Source organism: Camelus dromedarius, chromosome 4 (assembly GCF_036321535.1).
Source record: "Camelus dromedarius isolate mCamDro1 chromosome 4, mCamDro1.pat, whole genome shotgun sequence".
Classification (NCBI taxonomy): Eukaryota; Metazoa; Chordata; class Mammalia; order Artiodactyla; family Camelidae; genus Camelus; species Camelus dromedarius.
Window position 1 is genome coordinate 74415310 of NC_087439.1, and position 26909 is coordinate 74442218.

Sequence of the window (26909 nt, forward strand, 5' to 3'; positions counted from 1 at the left end):
TTAAAGTTGACGGCGTGTAAGTGCAGCCTTTCTTGCTCCTCCGGGTGTGTCCGCGGGGCTTGCTCATCAGGTTGTATCCGTGTGTGTCTGTGTGTGTGAGACGGGGCGAGGGAGGCTCACGATTGGCCCCGGGGATGCCTCTCACCGTGCAAACCCTGGGGGCTGGGGGCCGCTGGGGCAGCCCTGGGGCCGTGTGCCTTCGCCAGGGCGCAGTGTGCAGGTGCAGAAAGCAGGCGGCAGTCTGGCCCCACGGCGGCGCGCCGGGTGCGGGCGCGGGCGAGCGCCGGGGGCCACGGGCTGTGAGGCGCGGCCACGGGCGGCAGGAGGCAGCGTCGGCCCAGGCGGCGCGGCGGCGAGCGAGACAGCGCGCGGTGATGTCAGTGGCGGCCCGGCTGGCAGCAGCCGGTACTTCCTGTATAAAGGCGGGCGGGCTCGGCTGCAAACCCTACTAGCCAGTGTCAGCTTCTCGGCGGGAGGAGGAGGCGGCGGAGGAAGAGCAGGGGGAGGGCTGTCAAATTCGGGAGCCAGATTTTTTCCCTTCCCCTGGCAATCCCTTCCGCTTCCCCGGCTCCTGGCGTGACATCTGCGGGCCGGGGACCTGTATGTGTGTGCGCGCGAAGGAGCGGAAGAATGGCAGTGCTCAAACTCACCGACCAGGTAGGGGGCGGCGGCGCCGGCGGGCGGGACGCGCGGGCGCGGGGAGGCGCGGAGCCCCGGCGGGGGGATGGGGGCGCGGCGCGGAGCGCGCGGGCGAGCTGTTTACTCGCGGCGAAGGGGAGGAGTGTGTGCGGCCGCCGGCTGCTCGGGAAGCCGGCGGCTGCGGCTCTGCTCTCCGGCGCGGTCCCCGCCCTGGGCCGTCGGAACTGCGCGCTCGGCTCGGCGCCCGGGGCGCCCCGGGGGCTGGGGTAGGGGCGGCAGGCGCTGGCTGGCGTGCCGGGGTGCGCGGGGGGTGGGTTGTCCGCCTGCCGGGGCTGGGCCGGGGGAGGGGAGGCTCGAGGTGCTCCTCGGGCTCCTACGGCGCCGCGCAGCGTGGGCTCCGCCAGCCTGTGCGGGCCGAGGGGAGGCTGGTCCGCGCCGCCAGAAGGAGGACGGTGGATGGAGAAGGAGAAGGAATCCCTTTCCCAAGCCACGCCGGACACCGGCCCAGACCGCGGCTCTTGTGTGGTCGGGCTGTCTTTATCCTTTTGACATGACATCCTGACTTCCTCTTTAGTAGCCCAGGGGCTGTGTGTGTGTGGTGCGCGAGGGGGACCCTTGGAGAGGGCGCTCTCGGCTCTGGCCTGGCGCTCCCAGGAGGAGGTGAAGTCCGGCCCGGGACTCCACTCACAGACTTTGGGCTACCCTCTGCCTGTGTTCATCAGCTTTGTTGCTCCAGCTGAGACACCGCACACGGCAGCCCTGGGGTCCTGGCTCGGAGAGGTGGGGTTATTTGCTGATTCGGTTGACAGTCCATGCTACAGGTCTGTGGAATGGAAACACCCTACCTTTGCGGACTGTTGCTCTGAGGACGTTGACACTCACAGGCGCCCAACCAAGTTGCGTGACAAAACTCTGCAGCTCCTTCCACGAAAAAAGGAAACCGCTTGCTTTTTTCCTTCTGTCGTTTATTCATGGATAGTGAAGTGAACAATGTTTTGCGGTCCTGGTAGGCGGAGAGGCAGTCTTGACTTTGACATACGCAGTCAAACATGTCAGTCCTTGGTGTTCAACATCTCATACTTCTCAAGTGGGTTGCATCTGGTGCCTCGCTGTCCCAGTTAGTATCCAGACACTACATCCTGGGATTTAAATGCAGTCAGTCACAATGATTTGTTCTGCCTTTAGATTCAAAGTTTTGCTTTGTTTTTCATAAGTATTTATAGTCCTCCCCCCCCCAAAAGGGGGGGATCATTGAATTAAAATTCACATTATCGTTAAATTTAGCAAGAGGAGCAGCTGGTAATGTGAATAATCCACTTGTTCCCCTTGATACCAGAGCATTTAAAAGTGTAAGTTGATAATAGTTTAGGCTTCCCCCCAACTTTTGGTCGCATACTTCGAAAACTGTTAGACATTTGCTTGTTTTAAATCTTACAATTTTAGTCTGCTTTGGTCTTGTGATCTTTGTCGGTACTTCCCTGTTAAGTTCTAAATTTTCAAGGTACAAAAAAAGTTACTGTCATTATCATATACACAGAAGAATTCACACAGAATTTTAGAGCTGGAAGGTATGCCAAAGATGATCTTCACCCAAATCCTTCATATTTTAGATGAAGAAACTGAGGTCTAGAGAGGGGGTGCATGTCTTCCTCAAGGACCCAGCAGCTGACCTGGAGGGTGGAGATGCCCTTCTGTCTCCCACCTTCCAGGCTCCTGTGCTTTCTGCTAGAGGTTGTAAGACACCTCTGGCTTGTCACTGGATGTGTGAAAAGCTGATAAGAAGGCATCCTCTCCTAAATCAAGATCAACCTTGTGAAAAGTGTATTACTTGGTCTTAGAAAGGAGGCTATTCTCCAGTCCTATCAGAGTAGGACTTTTCAAGATGTTTCTCTTTTAAAGTGTTTTTTGGGTACATCCCCCTCTCCCCCCCCAACAAACAAGTATTACTGTGGAGAGAAAGAGTTGTATAACCTTCGTTTGGTTGCATCTCCTGGTGCACAGAAGGGATCTAAGGAGTTTTAAGATTCAAGAGCATCTAAAAATTGCCAGCCTATCTTGAGGCAAAGTCGGAGGGAGGCTGGGTGAGGAGGTGATCTGGGTGAGTGGTAAGCAGTGATGGTTTCTGTGAGTCTTTAGGTCCAGGAAGTGTGTGGTCTTTCCTGCCTTATATAGTCTTACCTTTCAGTTTGAAACTTGAAATTCTTAGAAGCTGGTTCTTAATCTCACCAGAGACTTAAAAATCCTTTGCTTAAACCCCTGCTGCAAGAGTTTTGTTACACGTTTATGGGTCTGGGAGCCACCTGCTTTGATTCTGGCCCTGAGTTTGTAGAACTCAGATGTTTGTAAAGCAGTCACTTGTTAATTCCCCCTCATTTGTTTAAGGCCCAGTTTGCAAGGCAGGTCTTGTTTTTGCCAGGGCTCTTGGACTTTTAGTTTGAGGACATATTCTTGCTGTTGATGACCTGGCTTTCTAGTTGTCTTGGTTTTTTGGTTGGTTTTATTGCTTACTGCTTGTTGTCTTGAGTTTTATTTTATTATAATTTTTTTAATTGAGGGAACGTTGATTTATAATGTTACATAAGTTCCACGTGTACGTGAGAGACGGCGTTTCCTGTCCTGTCGAAGCTGGGTGCGGCAGCTTGCTGGGTGATGGCGACCACCATGTCAAGTCAGTCCTGTGCTGACATCTCAGTCATGCAAGAGGAGGAAAAATGTCTTTTCATAACTCTGTTTTGGGAGAGTAAGAAGAAAGGGGAAGGGAGAGGCAAGTGTGGTTCTTAGTTTTTTCTTCTTTTTTTTTTTCTTTCTTACTATGAAAAGGAACTGGGAGCTGTTGCTACAAACAAACTTGGCATTGAGCACTTCTGCATTTGTAGCTGTGTCTCTTCTGTTTTCCCCTTCACACAACACACAGCATTTTTCTTGCAGCGACCAATCAACCTGATTTGGCAAGGACTGAGAGGTTTTTGAGGATGTGGGACTTTTGATCCCAAAACTGGGAAGTTCTGGGCAAACCAGGACAGGTTGGTCACCTTAGAAAACAGAGAACACATTCACCTATGTAATTAACATAATAATGGAATTATTTCCTCCTAGATAGACATTAGGAGATTTATTTATATCTTTGGTAAAGTGAGGTAATATTAAGTTTGGGAAAGAAAATTCCATTACATCCAAATGGAATACATTTTGGTTTGAGACAGACATGAAATTCTTTGCAATTTGATTTGATACTGAACTTGGAGGGGTGTGGGGGCTGCTCTTCATGTCATATAGTGAAGACACTGCAGTGATTTTAAGTATGTGGTCATGTCTTCAGCCTCCCCCCCCAAAGATTTTCAAAGTTCTGAAGCAGAATGGTAAGTTCTGTTGGACCTTTGAAATGGTCACTATTCTCTGAATTTGCTGGAGACAGCAGACTGTTATCTCCATCTCAAGGGCTGCCTGTAGACAAACAGTTTCTGCAGGTGGCCCTTTTTGGAGCTTCCTGCCTGGAGGCCTTCTGGTTTGGTGTCCTCTTGCCAAGTCCAAGCTCACACTTGAGTCACCCCATCTCCTTGCCAAAGGCAGTGGCTGGCAGCTGTGGCAGTGGCAAGAAACTAGAAATCCTGTAACTTTGAAAGCAGCATTTCGAGCCCATCGCGTGGGGCCTTGGGACATGTTACGTATTTTCCTGGGTTGCCCTTGTCCTTCTGTGGCTCCCTGCAGCGCTGGGCTTACAGCAATCTCTGTGTCCAGTTCTGCCTTTAGCAGAGAAGAAGGGAAAAGAAAGGCATTATTCTTTGGACCCTTCTCTGGTTGTTTTGGGATTTAGTCACGTGGCTGGGGGAGTGCACTTGAGGGCTGGTGTTTCATGGCAGAGACCTAATAATGGTTCTCATTATTGTGATCTTATTGTGTGCTGGGCCCTTGCCATGAATCATCTATGTGAATCCTCACAGCCACGCTGGGAGGTAGGTGGTGGTGTGATTCCTACTTTGCAGATGAGGAAACAGGAATAAAGAGGCTAATTCAAGGCCACACACCCAGTAAGTGACGGAGCGCAGTGAACTGCCCTGGCCGGCTGACTGCACAGGTGGGCTCTAACCACGGGGCTTTACTTTTATTAGTTGGAAGAGCAGTGCCGCCTGTAGGACTCAAGAATGCCTGCTCTTGTTTACTGGGAAGCCATTGGGTGAGCCACCTTCCTGCACTTCTGTCTCAGGGGCCAGACCCAATTCTGGCAGAGTTAGGAGCTGCTCTGAGGCTTCTGCTCCTGCCGGACTTGTGCCTGGCTGAGCCTGGTAACCTCTCCACTTCCCCTGGAGAATGATGTGTTGGTTGGTATTTCTCGTAGTCATTAACAAACAGACTATGATCATTGTCGAAAAATTAGAAAGCTAGGTAAGCAAAAAGAAAAATAGTTAAAACCACTTGAGGTCTCTGTACTCAGAGAGAGCTACTCTTTTTTTTTTTTTTTAAACATTTTTATTGTGAAATGTAACATGTAAGAAAAGTTAATGAAACGTAAATGTGCAGTTTAACAAATAAATAAAAAGTAAAAATCATGTAATCACTACCCAGGTCAAGAAATAGAACATTGCTAGGACCATCGAAGCACCCACCTACCCTGCCGTGTACCCCATCCAGATCACAACCCTACACACACACACACACACACACATCCTGACTTTAGTGATAACCACTTCCTAGCTTTTCTTTTTTTTTTTTTTTTTTAATGGTTTTACCCCTTATGTTTGCATCACTAAACATACATTGTGGTTCTGCCTTTTAAAATTTTTTATATAAAGTCAGAAAGGGCTACTCTTGATATTATTTCCTTCTAGTCTTCTGTCTAGGTAGCCAGGTAAAAATGTTAAACTTTCTATATGATAATATCAGTATCTTTCTTTTGAGCATAAAGGTGATACTTATGGCTAGACCAATGACTTTTCCAAATAAACTGAATTTATGCTTCTCGAAAAACAGTTGGCTGCTTTAGTGTAAATCCAGCTGTGGCACGTAAGGTCTAGCCCTGGAATGATTGAACTACTTTTTTTTTTTTTTTTAAGAGATTTCAACTTTTGCTTCCTCTTTGCCTCTAAACAGAGAGTAAATATAAACTCAAAAAGACACACTTGTTTGTGTCAGAAACAGGACTGAAACATTCTTTAAAAAGATTTCTATTTCAACAATATAATGTGAATTTTTACACTTTTAGGCTAAAATATAGCACAAAATAATTTAAAAATAGGCGGAAGCTACAGAGATCTGATAATCCTGTGGTTTCCCAACTTGCATAAGCTAGGGCTCTCCTTTTTGATTTTTCCAAGGAAAATTCCATATTGAAGCTCAATATATAAAAGAGGTTGTTGAGAGTCATGGTCCCTGAGGCCCTTTCAAAGATTATTTGGGTTTAGTAGTATTTGAAAGCCCCTTTGTAAAACTGCTGGTGACTAAGTCAGTGTTTTTTTTTTTTCCCTCTGACACACCATGTACTCAGAAATCTAACAAATAAACATTTCTAAGTGTTTGTAGATGATTAGGAGTTACATAGAATTTGGATGACTGTATCATTTTTATCCAAACTGGGACATATTTGAGAATGAGAGGAGGGACCTTTATGTATGAAGTTGGGGTAACAGGTGTAAACCAGGACTGCTCCAGGTAAACCTGGACATACAGTCAGACCACATAGACCATGTTTTCCCGCCTCAGGCTGGACAGTAACAGTGACCTAGTCTAACTAGTAGACTAGTCACTCTCTTTCCAGGCGGGTTTGTACTGGAACAGGTATTACACAGGTGGTTTTCTGCCCTGATGCAAGGCCAGAGTTGGAAAGTGGCTTCTGTCCGACATCAGCTCTGACCAGTTGTGGGGGAACTTCAGGAGCAACGTATCAGAAGTGTCGTGGCTGTTGCAGCCGAGGATGGGGGTAAAATGTGATGATTGATGCCCATGTTTGCTATGAGTGTAAGCTAAGGGAGAGGGGGCATATATTGTGCCTTAGCCAACGCTTGCTGATCAGATTCACGTGTCCTGCATCAGGCTCCTTTTTGTAAAATGAAGAGGCCTTTCCAGGGCCCGGGCTCCACCCTCTTCCTCTGTGACTCAGCCCCTCCCTCGGAGGGCCCTGCTCCTCGCAGGTTGGTGGAGCTGTAGTGGCCGTGGAGGGTGGATTTGGAGATGCCTTCTACCTTAGCTCCCCAGGTAACCAAGTCAGACAGGTAACTTCTGGTCCCAGAAGAGGGTTGTATGCAATGTCAGTGATTTAAGAACTGATCCCTGCCCTATATCCTCCCCCTCTTCATTTTATTTTATTTTACGGTCTATAAGTTTTATTGATTATTCTGTTACTGCCCTTTTGCCAACGTCACATCCACCCTCTGCCTGCCGTCAGATGTTAGGAGATCAGGTGTTTCCTCTTATCAATGCTCATGCTTAAAGAGCATTAAAAAGAAAAAGCTGATAGCCCAAGAGGTTGAAATTAATGATTCATGACTCTGGTTTTTTATGACAGTCATCATTTTTAAAGATCTTGTCTCCCCTTTTGAAAACTGAAAATATCTTAGTCCTCTATTAATTGGGCCAAGCAAATGAGCATGTAGTCCACCTTTGGGCTATTTCAGGCTTTATTAAGCCACTGTTTTCCTATTTCTGATTTTTCATTTGTCTCTAATCCCCTCAATCACACCCTCATGAGTCATAAGCATCTCAGTGTGACTTTCCAAGGTGTATTTAATACCTGGAGATGATTTTTGCCCCAAGGGAGCCTCCTGAGCTCCTACTGAAATAAGAGAGATTTGCAGAAACATCTAAGGCCCAGACATGCAACATTTTATCACAGTTCTAACCTGTCTCTAAAGGTTTCTAGGTTAAATTGCTTAGGATTTGCTTTTATTTATTTTAAAAATAACACTTGATTGGGAAACTGAAGATATGGATTCTACTCATGGTTCTTTTTCTAATAGTTGTGGAGCTTTGGGCAAGTCCTGGCCTTAGTTTCTTTGTAAAATGGGAGTGGGTGGGTGGAGAGTCCTCCAAATTCTTTCACCTTTCTAACATTCTCAGAGAGCACTCGGGGTATTTCAGTGTCAGCCTCTTCTCAACTCATGGAATCTGGATTCAGACAGTATCTGCTGTCCATGAACTTCTGATTCCCCCCACCCAGGATGGTGGTAGCAGCTTTAGGGTTGAAAAAGCCTAAGAAACACACCCATAGTTATGTCTAAGGGTCAGGGGTCCTTTCCCCCCAAATGCCATCTTCTAGGATCTCCAGAAGCTTGGTTTTGGGGGACATAGAACCCCTGGGGCTTTTCTCAGTGTGACCTTTGAGACCCCCTTAAGCCTTTTTCAGGGGATCGGGAGCAAATTTGCAGACCCGTGCTTGTCTGTTGAGAGCTGTGGTGAGCGGGGACCCACCTAAGCCTTCTTCAGAGGGGCTTCTGTAGCAAACAGCCTGCACTCTGCTCTCAGTCCTGTTTTATTGGACTCCACCATAACATCTGGGTCTGTTTCCCAACCTTTGGCCCCAGAGATCGGGTGCAGTGGACATAGTGACCACAGAATTTCGCAAGGAGGGAATTCCTCCCTGCAAGCAGCAGCCTCTGTATGTGGAGATACACTCAGTCTGTGGAGGAAACTTGTTTTGGTATCTTAGGCTGGCAAGATGAAGAGGAAGATGGGAGGAGAGCATAGGACAAGTGTCACAGCAGAAAGCCAGGCGAGAATATACGTTATGTAAATGTATGACTGAAACATCATGCTGTGCACCAGAAATTGACACATAATAACTGACTGTACTTCAATAAAAAAAAAGAAAAAGAAAAAGCCAGGTAAAACTCAGGTCAGCTGAGACAAATCAGCCAACTGATTATTGTTCAGTGGTGGCCTCCAACAGAGGGGGTACCTCTGCACCAGGGGCAAAAAAGATGGTTTATTGAGTTTAGGAAAGAAAATATTAGAATTAATGTTTTAATTTTTTGTTTTTGAGTATTTTTTACTATATATTATATGTTAGGACTATAAAACCCTCTTAGCTCTGCTTGCTTTCTACTTTATACCACCTTGGCCAAACCACCACTTGGATTATTATTTTTAAAAATTGTTATTATTTTTTGGAGTGGGGAGGTAATTAGGTTTATTTATTTATGTATTTATTTGGTGGAGGTACTGGGGATTGAACCCAGGACCTCGTGCATGCTAAGGACACACTCTACCACCCTCCCCACATCCAACCTTGGCCCCTACACTCTCTTCAACGTAGCTATCAGTGATGGAGCTCAGGTCAGGTTGCTTCTCTACTCAAAGCCCTCCTGTCTCAACCAGAGTAAATGCTGCCATTATAGAGTGGCCCACCAGGCCCCCTCCGCTCAGCCCTTCCACTCACCTGTCCAGCATGTCTCTTCCGGTCTCTCCCTGGCTCTTGTCCCCAGCACACTAATCAGTGGACGTCCTAGGTGCACTCCTGCCTCAGGCCCCTGGCTTCCTGCTTCCTGTGCAGCTCTTCCCCGGGTGTCTGTGTGGTCCACCCTCACCTCTCTTGGGTCTTTACTTGAGTATTACCTTCTCAGTGAGTCCTTTTCTGGCCACTCTACTTATGTCCCACTGCACACATTTCTTGTCCCCTTTTCTATATTTGCTCTATGTTTTGTAAATATCCTTTATGCCATACATTTTATCTTTTTTTTTTTTAAATTTTAAATAAAAACTTGTGTAGGAGAGCCACAAGTAACAGGGCCAAGACTTTTTTTTTTGGTTCATTCCCTTCTGTATCTTCAACACTTAGAACAGGGTAAGGCACATAGTGAATGCTCAGTAAACATTTGTTAAGTGAATGAACTAAATATGTATGTGTATATGTTTATATGTATGTGTTCACATGTTTTTACTCTTGAGGTGCTCAAAGAAAAAAATTCAGAAAAACTGTCAACAGAGCTTCCATCTGTACACTGGGATATTGGATTTCCATTCAAACAAAATTTGGAGATTTTCTGCCCCATCAAAAGATAAAAGATCACTTTTTGTCTTTTTAAATTTCTGGTCATTTCCCCTCTTTTTAAACTGGGCTTTGGGTGGTAGAGATGGGTTAACACTGTAGTTAGTTCCGTGCAAGTTCCATTTCTTTACAGGGGAAGTATCAAGGTGACTCCAGGAAAAGTGACCCTAAATATTATGGGAAGTGACATACCCATGGCAAAGTGGAATTTCTGTGTATTCAAGCACTCAAGGAGTTTTTAATGAACTCCATCTCCATGGCAGTGACCTTGCTGGAGTCCCCTAATCCCCCTCTTTCTACAAAGGAAAAGAACAGGTAAGAACAGGTACAATAAAACAGTTAGGGACCAGACAGAGAATTGGTAATGAGGAGACCAAGACAATACTCATGCTTTAGCTGTGTGATTTAATCCTAACCACCTTTCTATGAAAGAGCGGCTATTATCATTCCATTTCACAGGTGTTGAAAATGAGACCTGAGAGATTAAGTCATTTATTCAGGTTCATATGACTCTGGGATTCACATCTGGGCAAGCTTGACTCCAAGGTGCACATTCTTAGCCATTGTGCTTGTGGCCTCCTGAGATAGGTGTAGCATTGCAAGGAACCCTTTTCCTCATGGAGCTCGTGGTCTTGGTAGAGATGACCTTGAATGCCTTGTACATGCAAGGTCCTCCTCAACTCTATTGAATACATATGGTGTATGAAACTGCTCTCAAACCAGCAATAGAGAGCAGGTTTAGACTACATTTTGGGGTACTGACTAGGGGCTACAGGAATCCAGAGATGGGCAGAGTTAAGAAAGGCTTCTGGAAGTTGGAGGGAGTCCAAGTGATCCCTGAAGAAGGGAGTGATTTAGGCAGCAGATGTGGGTGGAAGGCATCTCAGGTGAGTGACGTGCCATGAACCTGTTAGGTAACCTGAGAACTGTGAACTTACTGAAGCATAGAGTTCATGCTAGGAAGGCAGAAGAGCAAAAGGAAGACATAGTTAACATGCAAACTTGGTAGGAGAGGTGCTTGTATATTAACAGATCTCACTTGAGTTCTTCTGATAGGTACTCTGTGTCCTCTCCTGGAGACGTAATTGAATGAGTTTGTGTCTGGACAAAGCTCATTGTTTCCATTTGTTGCTTAGACATGATCTTTTAAAAATTAATGTGTACCCCACCTCCTTCCCAAAAGTACTAAAGCACAAGGTAAGGTGTTACCTTATGGGTCCTTCTGTCTCCGTGACACCCTCTACTTGAATAGAATGTTGCTTCTGTTACTTACATGGCAACATTTTGTGGACAAACATGTATCCTGGAGTAGCATGGACTTCACTGAAGGAGGCAGGATGGTCTTCATAGTGCAGGACATTGATGGAATAATGTGGTAGGTCTGAAGATGGCCTGTTTTTAACCTTATAAAATTTTTAAAGTAAAAAAATTACTTAAATCCAGACTATGGGGATTCTACCAAAAAAATCCCATTTCTTTTTTAAAAAAAATCTAATGCCACAGGGAACTATATTCAATATCTTGTAGTAACCTATAAAGAAAAAGAATATGAAAACATATGTATGTGTATGTATGACTGAAACATTATGCTGTGCACCAGAAATCGACACAACATTGTAAACTGATATACTTCAATAAAAAAGAATGCAAAAAAAAAAAAAAAACTTAAGAAAATCAATTGCAAGACAAAGACGGAGGGAAATACATAGATTAAAAAAGAATTACGACTTACTGGATTCTGATGCAAGCAAACTTAAAAAACACACTGCTGTGAAGCAGCTGGAGAAACTTGGATACTGACTGGGCTATTTGATGATTTTAAAGTATGAACATGGGATTGTGGTTATGATTAAAAAGAGAGTCCTTATCTTACAAAACAAGAAAAGCCCCCCACAAAATCTTCGCACTTGCCCAGGGCACCTAAATATTTTAGTGATTCACTCTTTTTGGAAACACTTTCTCTTTCCTCTTATTCCTTTCTGCTTCTTTTGTGCCCTTTTTGAGCCCTTCCCTCTCCCTTGATATTAACTTCATCAGTAGAGTTCTTTTTGATGATTGTCAGAAAAGCACACAAGTCTGCCGGTTTTGTTGCCTGAAGAAATACACTTCTGAGCTTTGAGGTTCACCCACCTGTCAACTTAGTCTTAAGTAGCTTCATAACTCAAGTCAGATATTTGAGTATCTGCCTTAAAATCACATCTTGTGTGTGTGAGGAAGACCTGGCTTTGGCTGTCCTGGTAGAATATGTTAGGGTTAGGTTTTTCCAGGGGAATCTAGATATTAGAGTTGCCCCAAATCGTTTTGTTACATTAACTTTTGAACCCTGTTTCTGTTTAATCTGGGTAGCTTTAAAGACAGTCACCAGTTTTAAGGCCTCAATTTTAATCACCCTGCCACCTGGCCTCTGTTTTTCACCTGAACAGGAAGTGGGTGTTGGTCGTTGCCCTCAGGGATTTCAGTGTTGCTTTAGATATGCTGAAATATCTTCATTTATTCCTTCAAGTGTGGAAATCTCCCTGTGTCCTTCATAATGGAGTCCAGATTTAAGTATAGACTATAAGCTTGAGAAATGGCCAACTGGCAAGCTGAGTAAACGACGTTGTCATGAGTAATTTAGAAGCCAAGTCAGTAGGGTTTTAGGGGCCTTGGAGCCCCAGTACAATTATGTCCTGGGGCCCAGGGGGCAAGTGTAACATTTAGGTGCTAATGCTCCTTTTCTTAGCAGCCAAGAAGAAATAATCTTGTTTGGAAGAGCTTTGCTCTTTAGCAAAGAGTCCTACATCAAAGTTCTAGGATACTCTATTACAGTATTTATAATGTTTTAAAATATAGTGGCATCTCACCAAACAATTTCCAAAAATATTACATGGGAGTGGTGTAGTTAAGAGAACACTGAATTTGATGTCTGGAGATCCGGGCGGTAGGCACAACCCCGCTCCTAACTAGCTGTGTCAGTCTTCCTGTGACACAACTTTCCTCAGTTATAAAATGAGTCTAATCATACTTGTTTGATGGGAAAGTTGTGATAATCAAGTGGGAAAAGTCATTGTCCAGCAAGTGGCTCATGGTAGGAACTCAGTAAATAGTCCTTGAATTTCTAGTTGGTCCCTTATTTGTCAAATTAAAGGGCCTAGTTCTCTAGAGTAATTTCAGCTCTATGAGAATATGATTTTAATTATTTTTGACATTTATGTCCATTTATATGGTTTCCCTTTTCTCTAACTTAAAGAACATTGGTAGAAAGTGTTTTTGTTTTATTTTTGTGTGAAATCTCCATCCTTAGGTATGAACTGTCGCATTTTGGTTCCCCCACAACTTTAGGAGGTGTATTTTTCTTTCATCTCATTTTTAACAAATCAATTGACAGTTTACTTGACTGAAGAATCTTATTTTAGATAGCTTTAAGAGAATAACTATGTTGAAAAAATTCTGAGGTGTTTACAGTCATTCTTGATGTAAGTTGTCAAAAAGAACTGAACATTACTTATATGAATGCCACTTCCTCTTCACAGAAGTATAACACGGTATCTTTTTGCGGAAATGTGTAAGAACAAATTAGTTGATAGAGCAGTCTTCGTAAGAAATCATCATGGTGGAATTTCTGCAAAACACTGGTGTAAAACTTCAAACTTTGAATATATAACAGGATAGAAAGCCATAAATTTCTCTGGAAAAAAATGTGATTAAAAAACTCAGATGGTGGATCCTTTGTAAAAAGTCACTTTAATTTGGAGTCTTTTTTTTCTCTCTCAAAAATATATAATGTTATTTAAAGGGGAGGTAAGTTAAACATCATTGGATACTTGTGTGTATTTTAATTTTAAAGTGTCTTTCGGTTTGAGTTTATACCCCAGTTAAGGTGTAGGGTAAAACAAAAATGAGAATTGGTACCAAAAAAGAAGAAAAGAAAAAAAAGCAAGAGTAAAGAAAGATAAATAGGAGGAGAGAAACAATTTTTAAAAGACAGAAGGAAATAGGAATGGGAGGGGAATTGCCCGTGTTACTTCCTGAGGTGAACGTCGGAGATGCTGTCGAATGTAGGCTGACTTGGTCATCCCTGCTCTCCTCTGCTCTTCTAAGTAATTTTTTTTTAACACTGATCTCTGCTCTTCAGCCACACTGACATTCACTTCGTGAAGTTCTAGGATCAGAATAGCCGGAGTGGAGGTTGTTACTTAAGCTGCGGGAGAAATGACCAGAGCTATGTGCCCAGAGACTAGAAAGAATTACGCTGATGGGCGATCTGGCTCCTCCTTTGGGTCCTCACTGCTGACACCGAACTGTGGAAACAGCGCAGTCGCCGGCAGAGAATCAAGTGTTTCCCACAGTGGGAAGGCAGGTATTGAAGGCTCCTGTGAGTAGTGACTAGTGAACTGTGACGTCTCTGGTGTTAGGCACCCACTGCCCATCCGTGTGAGTTGAACTCAAGAGGGACATTTCTTCATCACCGCTTTACCTTTTCAATTAGCCCGTCCAGAGATCGAACTGGTATCTCCATTTCAGCTGGGAACTGGCTGGGAGACGCTGGCGGTCATGACACCTCCCTGGGTCTCAGTCTCCTCTAAGTGATGAGGACGGTGGCTGCGATGGCTGCTAGCGACTCCAGCCTTCTCTGGCTTTGACCCAGAGGCTGGCCGACCACTCACTGTCCACAGGCCAAATCCAGCCTGTTGATATGCCTGTTTTCACATGTTTCAAGATTAAAAGCATAATATTTTGACACACATGAAAATTCTGTGACATTCAAATTTTGGTGTCCATAAATAAAGCAGAGCACAGCCTCCCTCATTTGCTTGTGTGCTGTCTGTGGCTGCTGTCGGGCCATGAGCAGGGAGTGGGGTCTCCGTGACAGAGCCTATGTGGCCTGCAAAGTCGAAAATAGTTACTATCTGGCTTTTTACAGGAAAGTCTGCGACCCCTACTCTAACCCGAACACACACTTGAGACCATGCCTTTCGGATATTGAGAGCTGCACTCTTTTGTTTGTTTATTTGTTGAAATTGAAGTATAGTCAGTTTACAAGGTGTCAGTTTCTGGTGCACAGCATAATGTTTCAGACATACAAACACATACATACATTCTTTTTCATTATAGGTTGCTACAAGATATTGAAGATAGCTCCCTGGGCTATACAGAAGAAAACCTGTTCATCTATTTTATATATAGTAGTTATTACCTGCAAGGGGCTGCACTCTTACAGCCTTAGTATTACCTAAACTGAACTTTGATCTAGATTTAATTAGATTAAGATGGGAGATTCTTGTCTTTATTTTCTCCAGGAGAAAGCAGAAGCTTAGTTAGCTTTCTTGGTATGCTTTTAATTAAAAAAAAAAATCCTCTTTAAAACAATTGTTTGTACTCAGATTTTTTTTTTCCCTCTAGGAATCACTGTAGAAAAGGAAGCCATGTGTTTATATTTTAAATCATTTGCCTTTTAAACTGGATTTTTAAAACTCTAGATGTGGACTCAGAAACAGTTAAAATGTACAGTTGATGCTCTCAAAGAGCCAAGATGGGGGAGGAGATTTTACCTCTTGTATTTGAGAGTGAAACAGAAGTCTTAATATTTTCTGTTTCCCATTGTGTACTAAAAATGCTATTCTTAGTTTCTTTGAGTAGAGATTCCAGACTAATGTGGGCATGAAAATAGTTTTAATTTAATGGAGAGCCAGTTTAAACAATTAAATACATTTAAAAGACACACTTAATTATTACAAAAGGAAAATACAAAATTAAGAAAGAAATATCAATCGTATCTACTTATCTAATGTTTCTGATTATTCTAGAAAGTTCTCTCTTAAGCTAGTCTGGTTGTTTCTGTGTGAGTTATGAGTTTGGGTGAGTATGAGGCTGTGAGGCCGTGTGTGTGTGTGTGTGTGTGTGTGTGTGTGTGGTTTCCAGTATTCACATCATTATAATTATAAAGAGAATGTGCCTTCCACTCTTGCACTTCCAGAATCGTTTGAATTATTCTAAAACTCCTCCTAGGCTGGGAGTTCTTTTTGATGCTGGAAGAAGATGGACACCTTGAACTGGTTAGTGAGGAGCAGAAGGGAGGTCAGTCAACACATGTCATCTTATAAAAGTTTCATTTTTCTCTCATTCTACAGAGAGAAAGAATTAAGACTGAAAAGACTTGTTGATAAAGATTTGTAAAGAAACTCGTATAACTTTAGAAAACACTGACACGACTCTGTACCTAAGGTACCTGAAGACCTCCAACATTTTCTGAACAGTATAAATCATCTAGAGGAGATGGGAGGGCTAAAATCCCCATTTTTCAGAGGGAAAAGCTGAGGCCGGCAGCTGTTCTTGGCTTGCTGCCTCTCAGTGTGGGTAGAGCTCTTGTTTTTCTGGGCTTTGTTTGAGGTGCATTTCATTTGCCTTCCCTGTTCTTAAACAGCGCTTGTAAAATCATGTGTCATTTCTACAGTTATATTTAGGATACAGCTCGAAACTGTATAAACACGCCATGACAGAGGACGGACGTCTGCCGCCTGCTAATTATTACATGGCTCTAGTATCGCATCATCTGCGTTACCCAGATTAGAACTGTGTCACCCACTTCTAAATTGGTCTAGAAGAGGGAGCCCATTGTGTATAGGGACAAAAGGATGTTGCCTCCTGGTTCCCCTTTGGGTGAAACCTTTGTGATACACAGAAGGCCCTGGAACTTCATTCTTGCTTGAAAACGCTTGTAACTGGGCAAAGTGCTGAAATACGAAGGCTTTCCCACACCCTCACCCCCCATATACCTCCACCTCGTGCTTTGTTTTCTTTTTTAGGATTTCATGAGAAGTTTCTGGCATTGCCATCTGAAGGCAGTGTTTGTCACAGAACTGCTTCATCCTTAGATGTGTCTAAATACAGATGTACTAAACGAGCACTTTCATTTTCCTTCTTACATGGAAGGGGGCGGGTTTCTTGGTTGAGCCTCTCACTTCTGGTTTTAAGCCATTTTTAGCTCCTTGATTAGTGTGTGGCTTGGGAAAGTAGGAGCTAAGCCCTTTATTTGCTCTTCACTTCTGGAGGAAAGTGTCTGCAGCCCCACTTTTTGGTATGCAGGGCTCTGGGGAACCTGGTAATAGGTTATCAGTAACTGTGAATAGAATGAATGGTCTAGTGCTGGTTTCTGCCGCTGTGTTTTCCCTTCCCCACCATCCTTTCCAGCTCCTTACTGTTTACTTTCTTTCCTCCTCCTGAAATCATTAAAATGAAGCCAGGAAGGATAGGACATGATTAATTTTTTGTTATATAAATAGCCCTAGTAGAAGGATTGCTGGTGGAAAATACTGCCAAGTTTTTGGGTGGATTTTTTTCTTGGTTCCCTGTTAAATATGTATAATTAAGAATTGTGTGACTGACATGTCATGACCTGAACAGATCTGAAACAGCTCCACCCACCGCCCCCAGTCAAGGAAATAGTATAGGAAGAAATGTTTGGTTATCATTTTTTTTTTTCAATATTTGCAAGATTTTAGACAGGCTTTAACTGAGACGGCTCTTTAAAGACTTGCACAGGAAGTCGCTGTTGATGTGGGTGCTTGGTTTAAAGTCCCAAGCTAATTTGGGCCCAAAGGAGGCAGAATATGATTCTCACCACTGATCTTGGGTGGACCAAAGTGGGGGCCACGCCAGGCCATCTAATAATGCTCACAAACAGCCCTGCAACATTGTAACCCTCAGCTTTCACTTGCAAAAGATTTTTACAACTATGTCTTCCCCTGCACATCTTTTTTTAGGTTGACATTGAAAGTTTTTCATCATAAAGTTTGAAAAATACAAAGGATGTGATTCCTGGAATAATGTAAATATTGACTTTTAAAATGAAAAAGTTATATCACTGTTTAAAATGTATTGAATGGAATTTAAACACTGTTGGGATTTGATATGCCCCATCATCACTTAAAAATACACGAGCAGAGGGGAGTGTATAGCTCAGCGTAGAGTGCACGCCTAGCATGCACGAGGTCCTGGGTTCAATCCCCAGTACCTCCGTTATGTAAGTGAATAAATAAATACAAACCTAGTACCTCCGAAAAAAAAAATTAAGTGGGTTCTAAAAAAAAAAAACCCAAAAAACAAAAACATGAGCAAGCTCTTCAATAGTCTGAACTTTTACATTGTTCCTTTTCCTCCTTGAATTCATACTTCCATTCCCCTTCCTCACAAGGAATTTTACCCAAATATAATATGTTAAAAACCCTGATTATACAATGATACTTTGCAGTTAAAATATGATCCTAAGGTGGTAAGGATTAAACACATTTCTGGATTGAGTTTATCTGTATAATAATTATTAGCAATCTGTTGAAACATAAATATATTACAAAGTTTGATAAGTTATTAATAAAACATGCAAAGTAAAACCTTGTTTGAAATGCCTTTCTTAATCTCTGGATGAGGCTTTCTTTTCTTGTTTTAAGTTGGTTCGTGTGTTTGTGGAGAGCATAACATTGCTGGGGTGATACAGGGTGTCTTTAAAGAAAGTTCTCCTGAACTGCAGCATTTTGAATGTGCCCTTTCATTGGCACCAGGACGTTGAGCACGTTGAGGACAGTTGCCTTGGTCAGAATCAGCGGGTGAGAGGTAAGGCTCCCTTTTGTCACATGGGAGAAGGAAGATCCTCGGAGGGATGTGTGAGGAAAGCAGCCGCGGGCCTCCCGAGCCACGAACCTCGGGCAGATGCGGTGGAGGAGTGCGGACGTCCGGAAGCCGAGGAAGTGGGTCGTGATTCCCGCGATTCCCGCGATTCCCGCAAATAGCCTGTGCCCGCAAACCTCGCACGGAATCTTCCTGTGCTTCAGGGCCGCGGGGCCCCCGCGTGCAGCCGCTGCTCTAGACAGGCCACCCTGGAAGAGCTGATGTCATCATGGGGGCGACCTGCATTCCTGGGCCAACTGGGTCACCAGGTCACCTCAAGTGTGAGTGACAGACACATCGGTCAACTCTCGTTGGCAATACAGAGCTTTGAAAGCTTGTGCTTGCAGTTTTGAAAAACCAGGCTCGTATGTTAGCTTAAAATTTTAACTTACATTTTTAAACATTTTTTCTTTTCTTTCTTTTCTTTGAGATCTCACAATTAAAAAAAAATCCTCCATTTGTGCTTTTTTTGGGGGTGGTGGTGGTGGAAGTAATTAGGTTTATTTATTGATTGATTTGCTTAATGGAGGTACTGGGGATTGAACCCAGGACCTTGTGCATGCTGAACACACACTCTACCCCTGAGCTATACCCTCCCTCCAAAACTTTAACATTTGAAGGTAAGGTAGAGGGATATGTAATAGGGCTTTACATATATTCTTACTTAAAAAATATTTAAAACTTACTAAGTCCAATGACACTTCTTTCATGATCTCTTTGTTTCTGAAAGAGAATTGCAGTAAGTAGATCCTTTATGAAAAGCTGGTTTTGTATGTACGGACAACTTATCTCTCCAACTTATGAAGCTTTATGGATGCTCAGGAGACTTTCTGTCAAGTGTGTTGAATCTGGTGTCTGTGTGCCCCTCATATTCCAGTCTGTGCAACAATAATAGCAGCTTGTTAGCAATGGTGTTTCTCATTAAATTTTAAAATTTAAAAGAAAATAATAATAGATTTAAAAGGTGGGGGGAAGGTATAGCTCAGTGGTAGAGTGCATGCTTAGCATGCATGAGGTCCTGGGTTCAATCCCCAGTACCTCCATTAAAATAAAAAAAATCAGTCAATCAAATTACCTACCCCTCCCCAAACAAACAAAAAAAACAACAAAAACATAGAAAGAAAAAAATATATGTATATGTATACCTGAATCACTTTGCTTTATACCTGAAACTAACATTGTAAATCAACTACACTTCAATAAAAAATTACTAAAAAAATTTAATTAGAATTTGGTGTCTTTGAAAGCTAATTTCTTATACTTAAAGACCCAGATCCTGCTTTTATAACTGATTTTGGGCAAACTAGTTGCTTGTGGGAGTACATCTGACAGCTACTTTGGTTGGTTTGTCAATTCCAGAATTAGCTAACAAGTCCCCTGTTTCCCTAAATTGAAAATAGATATTATATCTGGGCGGTTACCAAAAATGAGGTGAAATATCTAGACATAAAACTCAAAATGATGTATGGTTGTATGTGTCTATTGAATGGATTTGTCTGGCTTTTCTGTGCAGTGTTTCAACAACATCAAAAATGGTTCTTTAAAGAGAATGCTGACATCCGATGATGAGTGTTGCTGGTTCTTCTCTGGCTCATCTCTACACCAAACAGAAACACGCATCCTCTCTGCCAAGTATTCTGTGATATCACAAGGCAGGCCCTTCAGCACAGCAGCTTTTCCTTACACTTTTCCTTTTCTGGCTGCAGGAGATTTAACCTCTTCCTTGACTATTCTACCCATTTTTTTTTCATTTGGAGCATATATACTATTATATTACCTAGGATATTTAGTAGTGTTAACTCTATTAAAAAATAGATTTTATTTTTTAGAGCAGTTTTGGGTTCACAGCAAAACTAAGCAGAAAGTACAGAGTTCCCTTATACTCCCGGCCCCTTACGCACACAACCTCACCCACACTCAACATCTGGAACCAGAGTGATAGACTTTTTACACTCCCTGAATCTGGATTGATGTCATTATCATCCAAAGTCCATAGTTTACATTAGGGTTCACTCTGGGTGTTGTACATTCTATGGGTTTTGACAAATATTTAATGACATGTATCTGCCATTATAGTACCATACAGAGTAGTTTCACTGCCCTAAAAATCCTCTGTTCTCTGCCCATTCATTCTTCTTCTTTAACTCCTGGCAACCACTGGTCTTTTTATTGTCTCCATAGTTTTGCTTTTTCTGGAATGTCACATAGTTGGATAGATTCTTTTTAAAAGGTATATAATAGGGTAAGAGATTTTTGGAACTTAAAGGGATCTTAGTTTCCATTCTGTGGCTTTTTCATGCTTACCAAAGTTACCTATTTAACAGCTTGAATAAAAACCAACTTGTTGCACTTCCCAGGTAAAAAGATACTTTACATTGTTTAGAATCAAGTTAAATATTTCTGGGAGATGTATGTATGTATATGCAAGACTGGGACATTGTGCTGTACACCAGAGATTGACACGTTGTAATTGACTGTACTTCAATTAAAAAAAATAAATTAAATAAAAAACATTTCTGGGAGAAGTAAGGAGAAGCATTTTAAAAGAGTCAAGGTGGAAGAAGTAGGAAGAAATTCTTTCTGTCCTTAGGAACTCCTTGAAGAATTCTTAAACCAACTTTTGTTGCCATTTTGATAGCATTTGGGCCATCTTTGAATTAAATAAAAAGAGATTGCTTTCAAATTGGGAGAACCAATATTGAATAGAAATATACTCAATTTTATTGCAAGGTGGAAATGGAATCTATTGAGGCAAAAGACGTTTGGAAAGGACAATGTGCCTTAATAGCGTAGAGCAGCAAATGACTGCGTTGGCCAACCAGCTACAATAGCCAAACGAAGTCGTTCTCTTCCTTGTGCCAGATTGGCCAGTTTGCCCCTTTACTTTGTAAATTGGGTGGTAGTGCTATGAGACTCACCCAGAAGTAGCTCTGGGGCTCAGGCCTTTTGTGTGGGAGATGGGATTGTTGAATGGCTTCCACCAGCGCTCAGTGATAAAACTGGCAGCCTTGATTCTGCCCCAGAGGTGACCACATTGAAATCACTTCTTATTTTTTTTAGAGCCTGATACTGTATCATTTTATCCACTTTTTAAAACTCTGCACAGGTTCTATGTCAGCCACAAATGGAGTTTTGTTTTCTTTCCTTTTCGTTTTTCTGTAGTCTCTTTAACCAGGGTTTACTTTGCAGGAACTTATGATGAGGGGGCATGCCTGAGACTAACAAACAGGCCAAGTTTTTAGGGCTGTGACGTGATGCTTTTATAGTTTAACAGGCTGTGGGTTATGGAAGTAAGTCATAAAGTCACAGAAGGATTTAGTTTCTTGAGAAAGTAAAAATCTACTTAGCATGTTTATGAGAAAAGAGTAAGGGTCATTACCCCATTAGAGGCAAGCCTTAAAGCTCCAGCATCCAACTGGAATAGTCCCCATAGTTTGGCAAGTCACTTTAACCCTTGGCTTCCCTCCCTTTGAGCCTGGTCCTCCAGCTGCTCCATCACAGAAAGGCTACTGTGTCCGGATCACTGCCGAGAAGAGGAGTGGGTAGCATTTTATGGAATCACACATGCTCCATTGACTGCCTCTTGGCCTCCATGGTTCCAGCCACATTCCTGCAGCAGGAGGGTTTGTGGAACGTGTTGGTGGGCATTTTGCAATGGAACCCACCAGCCTTTTACAACTCAAACTCCCTGACTTCCCGTCACTTCCTGCAGAATGTTTGTTGGCGGGCTTAGCGATTTGACTAGAGACAGTGAGTGATGCTCGTACTTGCTCAGGGGCTAAAGCTCCTGGCTGGCCTTCAAGATACCCAACGCTCAGAGTGCCACAAAGTTGCAATGTCACTGCTTCTGTCATATGAAAAAGGCCCTGCTTACCTAGAAGAAAACAGGTTTCTCTTGTAAGTAGTTAAAATTTGACAATTTAAAATTGTTTAAGGAATTCATATTTCTAGAATTCTGTTTAAACACATGCACATGGTTTTTGAGTACACATTGCCTTCATTTCCTGTTAGATCATGTGGTGGTATGTGCTAAGGTTTTAGAGAAATTAATGGAAAAACTAAAAAAGAATAAATGTCGTATATCTATAGGACACTATATATTATTATTATTTTTTCCCTTCTAAGGATTGGGCAGAGTTTGATTTTCATGGTGAGGCAACTTTGACCTGATGATAGAACATGAATATCCTGGGGGTCAGTAGTTGGAAACCTCTGGACCAAAATGCAGGGAAAACTCAGAGGAATTCTGGTAGCTTGTGAGAGGCCTGAGGGACCCTCGTTCATTCTTCTTGTGCAGTTTGATGTTGTTTGCAAAGGGATCTCACTAAAGTGAGTTCCCTGTCTTAATGTCACTAGGTGTAGATGTCTGTCCATCTTTGGAGGTACTTTGGGAGATGATCTTCTAGCAAGTGAACCTGTTACATGCCTGTTTGTGTGAGGTCTGATGCTTTATTTTCTCCAGAAGAAAATGTAGATATTTCAAGACTGTAAATTCTATTAAGCATTTTCACTTTCGTTTCCCTGTAACCCTCAATCCAGCAAAGAGACAGTGTCTTCAACCTTTTTGGGAAATAGTTGTCCACCTTTCTCTTCATTTTCTTCCACTTGGCCAACCAGCAATTACTTCACTTAATTAAAACTGGAAAACCACTAGTAGCCCTGGTAGGAGGCACCAGCCCCTAGGGAACTGACATCAAATTTCTTTTGAGGCTGCTAATTTCCAAAGCGAGCAATAGGATGTAAAGCACCTCTTTTGATGAATCTAGCAGCAGATGTGTTTGGAAAATGAGGAAATGTTGCTGCTGGCTTGCTAAAACTGTATACTGTAATGGGGTGTAGCTTGCCTGGTGTTTTCTCTATTAAGGGAATGGAGGCAAACTTTTTTCCTTGGAACTTAAAATGCCTATAGTACTCTAAAAGCCTCCTGGGAATTTGAAACTGCTACTTGCTTGCTTCTAACTTTCCCTCATTTTCTTCTCAGCAATGGAAGGGAAGTTTAAATTGTTTAAATCCACAGTATATTCTATCTTCTGAGACTTGGTAGTAGGTGCTACTTCTAAATCAGTGTTCTGTCTAAAACCTTCTAAAATGATTCTGAAATGAATATGGAAACTGCAATGTCTACCATGTTTTCCAATGAAATCTTTTTACTGGCAGGCCTTAGAGAAAGAGGACTGAAGAGGCTATGGTGAGGGGCAGTTGCTGATGGTGTGTGTGTATCTTGACTGCTAACCTTGGCAGTTTATAGTATTAGGCTGGCAAGGGGTGTGTGACAGTGCGTGTTTAAGAGTTTGAGGATGAGTCTGGCATTTGGTGACAGGTAGTTTAACTTAGAGCGTTCCAGCTGGGGCTGTTGGAGTGGTTTTGATGTGGTAGGACGCGGTAGGATGAGGTTCCGGGTGTGCCTGACAGATGTCAGGGCCACCATGGGAGGTTGAGAGATGAAACAGAGAGGAGGCATGATGTTAGGATTTTGGAAGGCTGGGAGGAAAGTGTTTGAGCCCAGCTCTCTACCTTCTTTACCTTTAGGGAGGATAAAGATGAAGTATTTCGAATGGAACGAACGATGATTGAAATAGATGTGGTTAAAACTTTGGATGTGGGTGAGTTCTCCAAGAGGAGGAAAAGCCAGATGGATGATCAGCGAAAGGGCCAACTGCTTCTGTAGCCAGAGAATACACCATAGGTCTCTGCTTTTATGAATTAAAAACATAGCAGCTTCCAGATTTTTACTTGGCACATTGACTAGTGGTATTCTGTATCTGTTTAGAAGCTTTTATTCTGTAATTCCTGTAGAAAAGTCCCTTGTAGAATTTGTTTTTCAGAGACAGAAACCTCATAGGAATACTTTTATAGAAGTGTATTTTTGTGTAAGCTTCTAACTTCACTTAGATTAGCCTCTACCCACAAGATCGGTTAATTTCTCTTGCCAGCACGTGGAGACTGGTGAGAAAAGTTGTTGATCTCTGTTCGTTACCCTTCTCTAATATGGCCTAAGCGACACCAAACTGCACTAGTGAGATTTTCTTACAGTGACACTTCTTAAATTAAAAAAGCCAGTCCTGATGAATTCCCCTAGGAACTAACAAAATGGAGTACAATTCATTTTTCCACCAGTAAATACTTATTGAGTCCTGTAAAACTTCATGCTAGTCTCTGGGCAAAAGCCCCTGGGTATGTCTTTCAATACTTGTTATATTGAAATTTCAGTATTATTTTCCATGTTAACATATAAAGCAATTCAAGTAAAAATTGACAGTGAAACAATTGCTAGCATGATGAAGTGGATACAAAACCGTCCTGTTCTTCATAGAAACCTCACTATTGAAAGAACAAATTAAACACCTGGATGACAATAATTACCAAATAAATATATGCTTTAATATCTTATGTAGTAATATTTTAACAACTTACAGTAATGGTTTCTCAAAAAAGTTTAATGTAACAATGACTGTCATTGAAATCTCTGTTACCAAAGTAGACTTTTAAAATTACATTTCCCTCTTGCAACCATTTTCACAGCAATAAAGGAGCAATCAGCAGGGGGCGGAGAAGGTCAGGCTTGGACACTGTATCAGGCTGGAGTAGGTCAGGATGCTGTCTGGTAAGGGAGGGGTTTGGATTTTGATGTGGAGAGATTTCCAATATTGAACTGTTTCAAAGAGTAGCTCACTGATATCAGAATTCTCGTACTTAACTGGGCACCAGATGTGGAGGGGTTTTATTGAAGGAGGAGCCCTGTCAATTACTCTTTTTCCTTTTGCCACATATCTTGATGGGATGGACAATACTCTGTATCCTCAATTCACTAAAAGGAAGGGAATACTATTCTTGGAAATATTTTTGTAAGCCTAAAGAAACAGTATTGTGAACAGAACTGAGGCTTAAAACTGTTAATGTAAAGAACATTCTAATAGCCTTTTTAAAAATTAAAAAAAATTTAAGACTATTTTTTAATAAAGAAAAACAAACTCTTAGCTGGAGAAGTTTAGGAAGATAGTAACAAGATAAAGTGCAGTGGTCCCCCCTTATCTGGGGAGGGATGGGAAACATCCCAAGACCCCCTTGGATGCCTGAACTCTTGGCTAGTTCCGACTATGTTTTCTCTTATACATGCATACATACCTGTGATAAAGGCTCAGTAATGAGTGAAGCACAGTAAGAAAATATCTGAATTGCCAGCATCACTGTCCTTGTGCTCTGGGGCCATTAAGTAAAGTAAGGGTTACTTGAACACAAGCACTGTGTTAGTGGACAGGCTGATAACCCAGATGGCTCCTAAGTGACTTGTTGGAAGGATACCTGGACAAAGAGATGCCCCACATCCCAGGCCAGACAGAACTAGATGTCATCACACTACTCAGAATGGTGCTCAACTTCAAACTTACATGTTGTTTATTTCTGGAATTTTCCATTTAGTATCTTCCGACCGTGGTTGACCTTAGGGAACCAAAGCCGCTGGTAGGGGAACTACTGTGATGGAGGAAAAAAGGCTAACTATGTTAGCTATTGATTGGTAACATGTGACTGTTAATTGGTAAGATTAATCTCTCAATTAGTGAGCGACTGACGTGGGTACCTGTGTTTGTCAAATAACGATAGCACCTCTTAGCAGCTGTTGCCTTGCAGCCATCAAGTCAACAGCACAGCTGCTCCTAGTCCACCAGAAGGTCTTCAGTGAGGCTTCTCGGGACCGTGAAGGTAGTCCAGCCCTTGCTCAAGGCCTCCACATTCCACCCCGACAGACCTGAAACCATGGACTCAGTTTGAAATCTCTCCATTTCTCTATTAAGTTTGTGGTTCAAGCACAGGTAACTGAAAACAGATGTGCTGAGTGAAAACTGCTAGTTTCCTTATTGAGTTTCTGGTGATGGGGGTGGGGAGCGAAATCTGCCTCTTCCCAACCCTTTGTGCTTTTGTTACGTGCACAGTTTTCTAGTCTCAGCAATATTTGCCTACATTCTATCCATATGCTTTCTTTTTTGTTTCTGAGAGGGGTTGCTGACAGAGGTGGAGAGGAGCCGTAACCTACTTTTTCTTTATGCTGATTTGCTTCTCCTGTTGCCTGTTTCCTGTCTGCAGACCGAGCGGGGCCCTGTGGGACCAGGGTGATTTTCTGACCTAGCAATCGCCTCTTAGGATTCTTTTGTTAAACATTCATTAAGCTATTTGACAGCCCTCGGGACACAGTGAATCGGCAGTCCAGTCACACGCTCAGGCTAAAAGAGAGGGCAGTGATTGGACAGCAGGAAAGAGAAATAAGATGATTTAAAGACAGAACTATCTCTTAAACTGTAAGTCCCAGGGAGGACCAAATTCTGATAGTGGAGATGGCTGAGGAGTGATGGCAGCAAACCTTCTGTGAGCATCCACCATGCACGGGGAGGAGGCGAGATACTGGGGAAGTCGGTATGAGAGGCTGTGGCTGGGAGCTGCACAGTCTTCCTGGGGCAAGTTTGGGGATAAGGGAATAAAAAACCACAACGCAGGCACATGCAGTGCCAGCTGATCGATATCAGGGCAGCTCAGGGAGAGAGAGCATCCAGGGCAGGACGTTTCCTGAAAGGCAGCCTTGTGGAGGATATGAGATTTGAGCTGGTTTTTAAATGCCTCATGGTAGGAGTTTGACAAACTGGGGAGAAGGAGGAAG

At 42.7% G+C, this 26909-nt stretch overlaps 1 protein-coding gene across 4 annotated transcripts in view; it reads left to right on the top strand.

Annotated features, from left to right (window-relative positions):
• The first annotated feature begins 398 nt into the window (after positions 1-398).
• Positions 399-26909, top strand: part of ANKRD44 (ankyrin repeat domain 44) — a 284704-nt gene continuing 258193 nt past the window's right edge. For 2 of the 4 annotated variants that reach the window (XM_031452073.2, XM_031452076.2), the window contains exon 1: positions 399-657. In XM_031452073.2, the coding sequence (XP_031307933.1) occupies positions 631-657 (27 nt within the window). In that variant the 5' untranslated portion in view covers positions 399-630. The remainder of the gene's footprint in view (positions 658-26909) is intronic. The other 2 variants (XM_031452075.2, XM_031452077.2) reach the window with 1 other exon arrangement.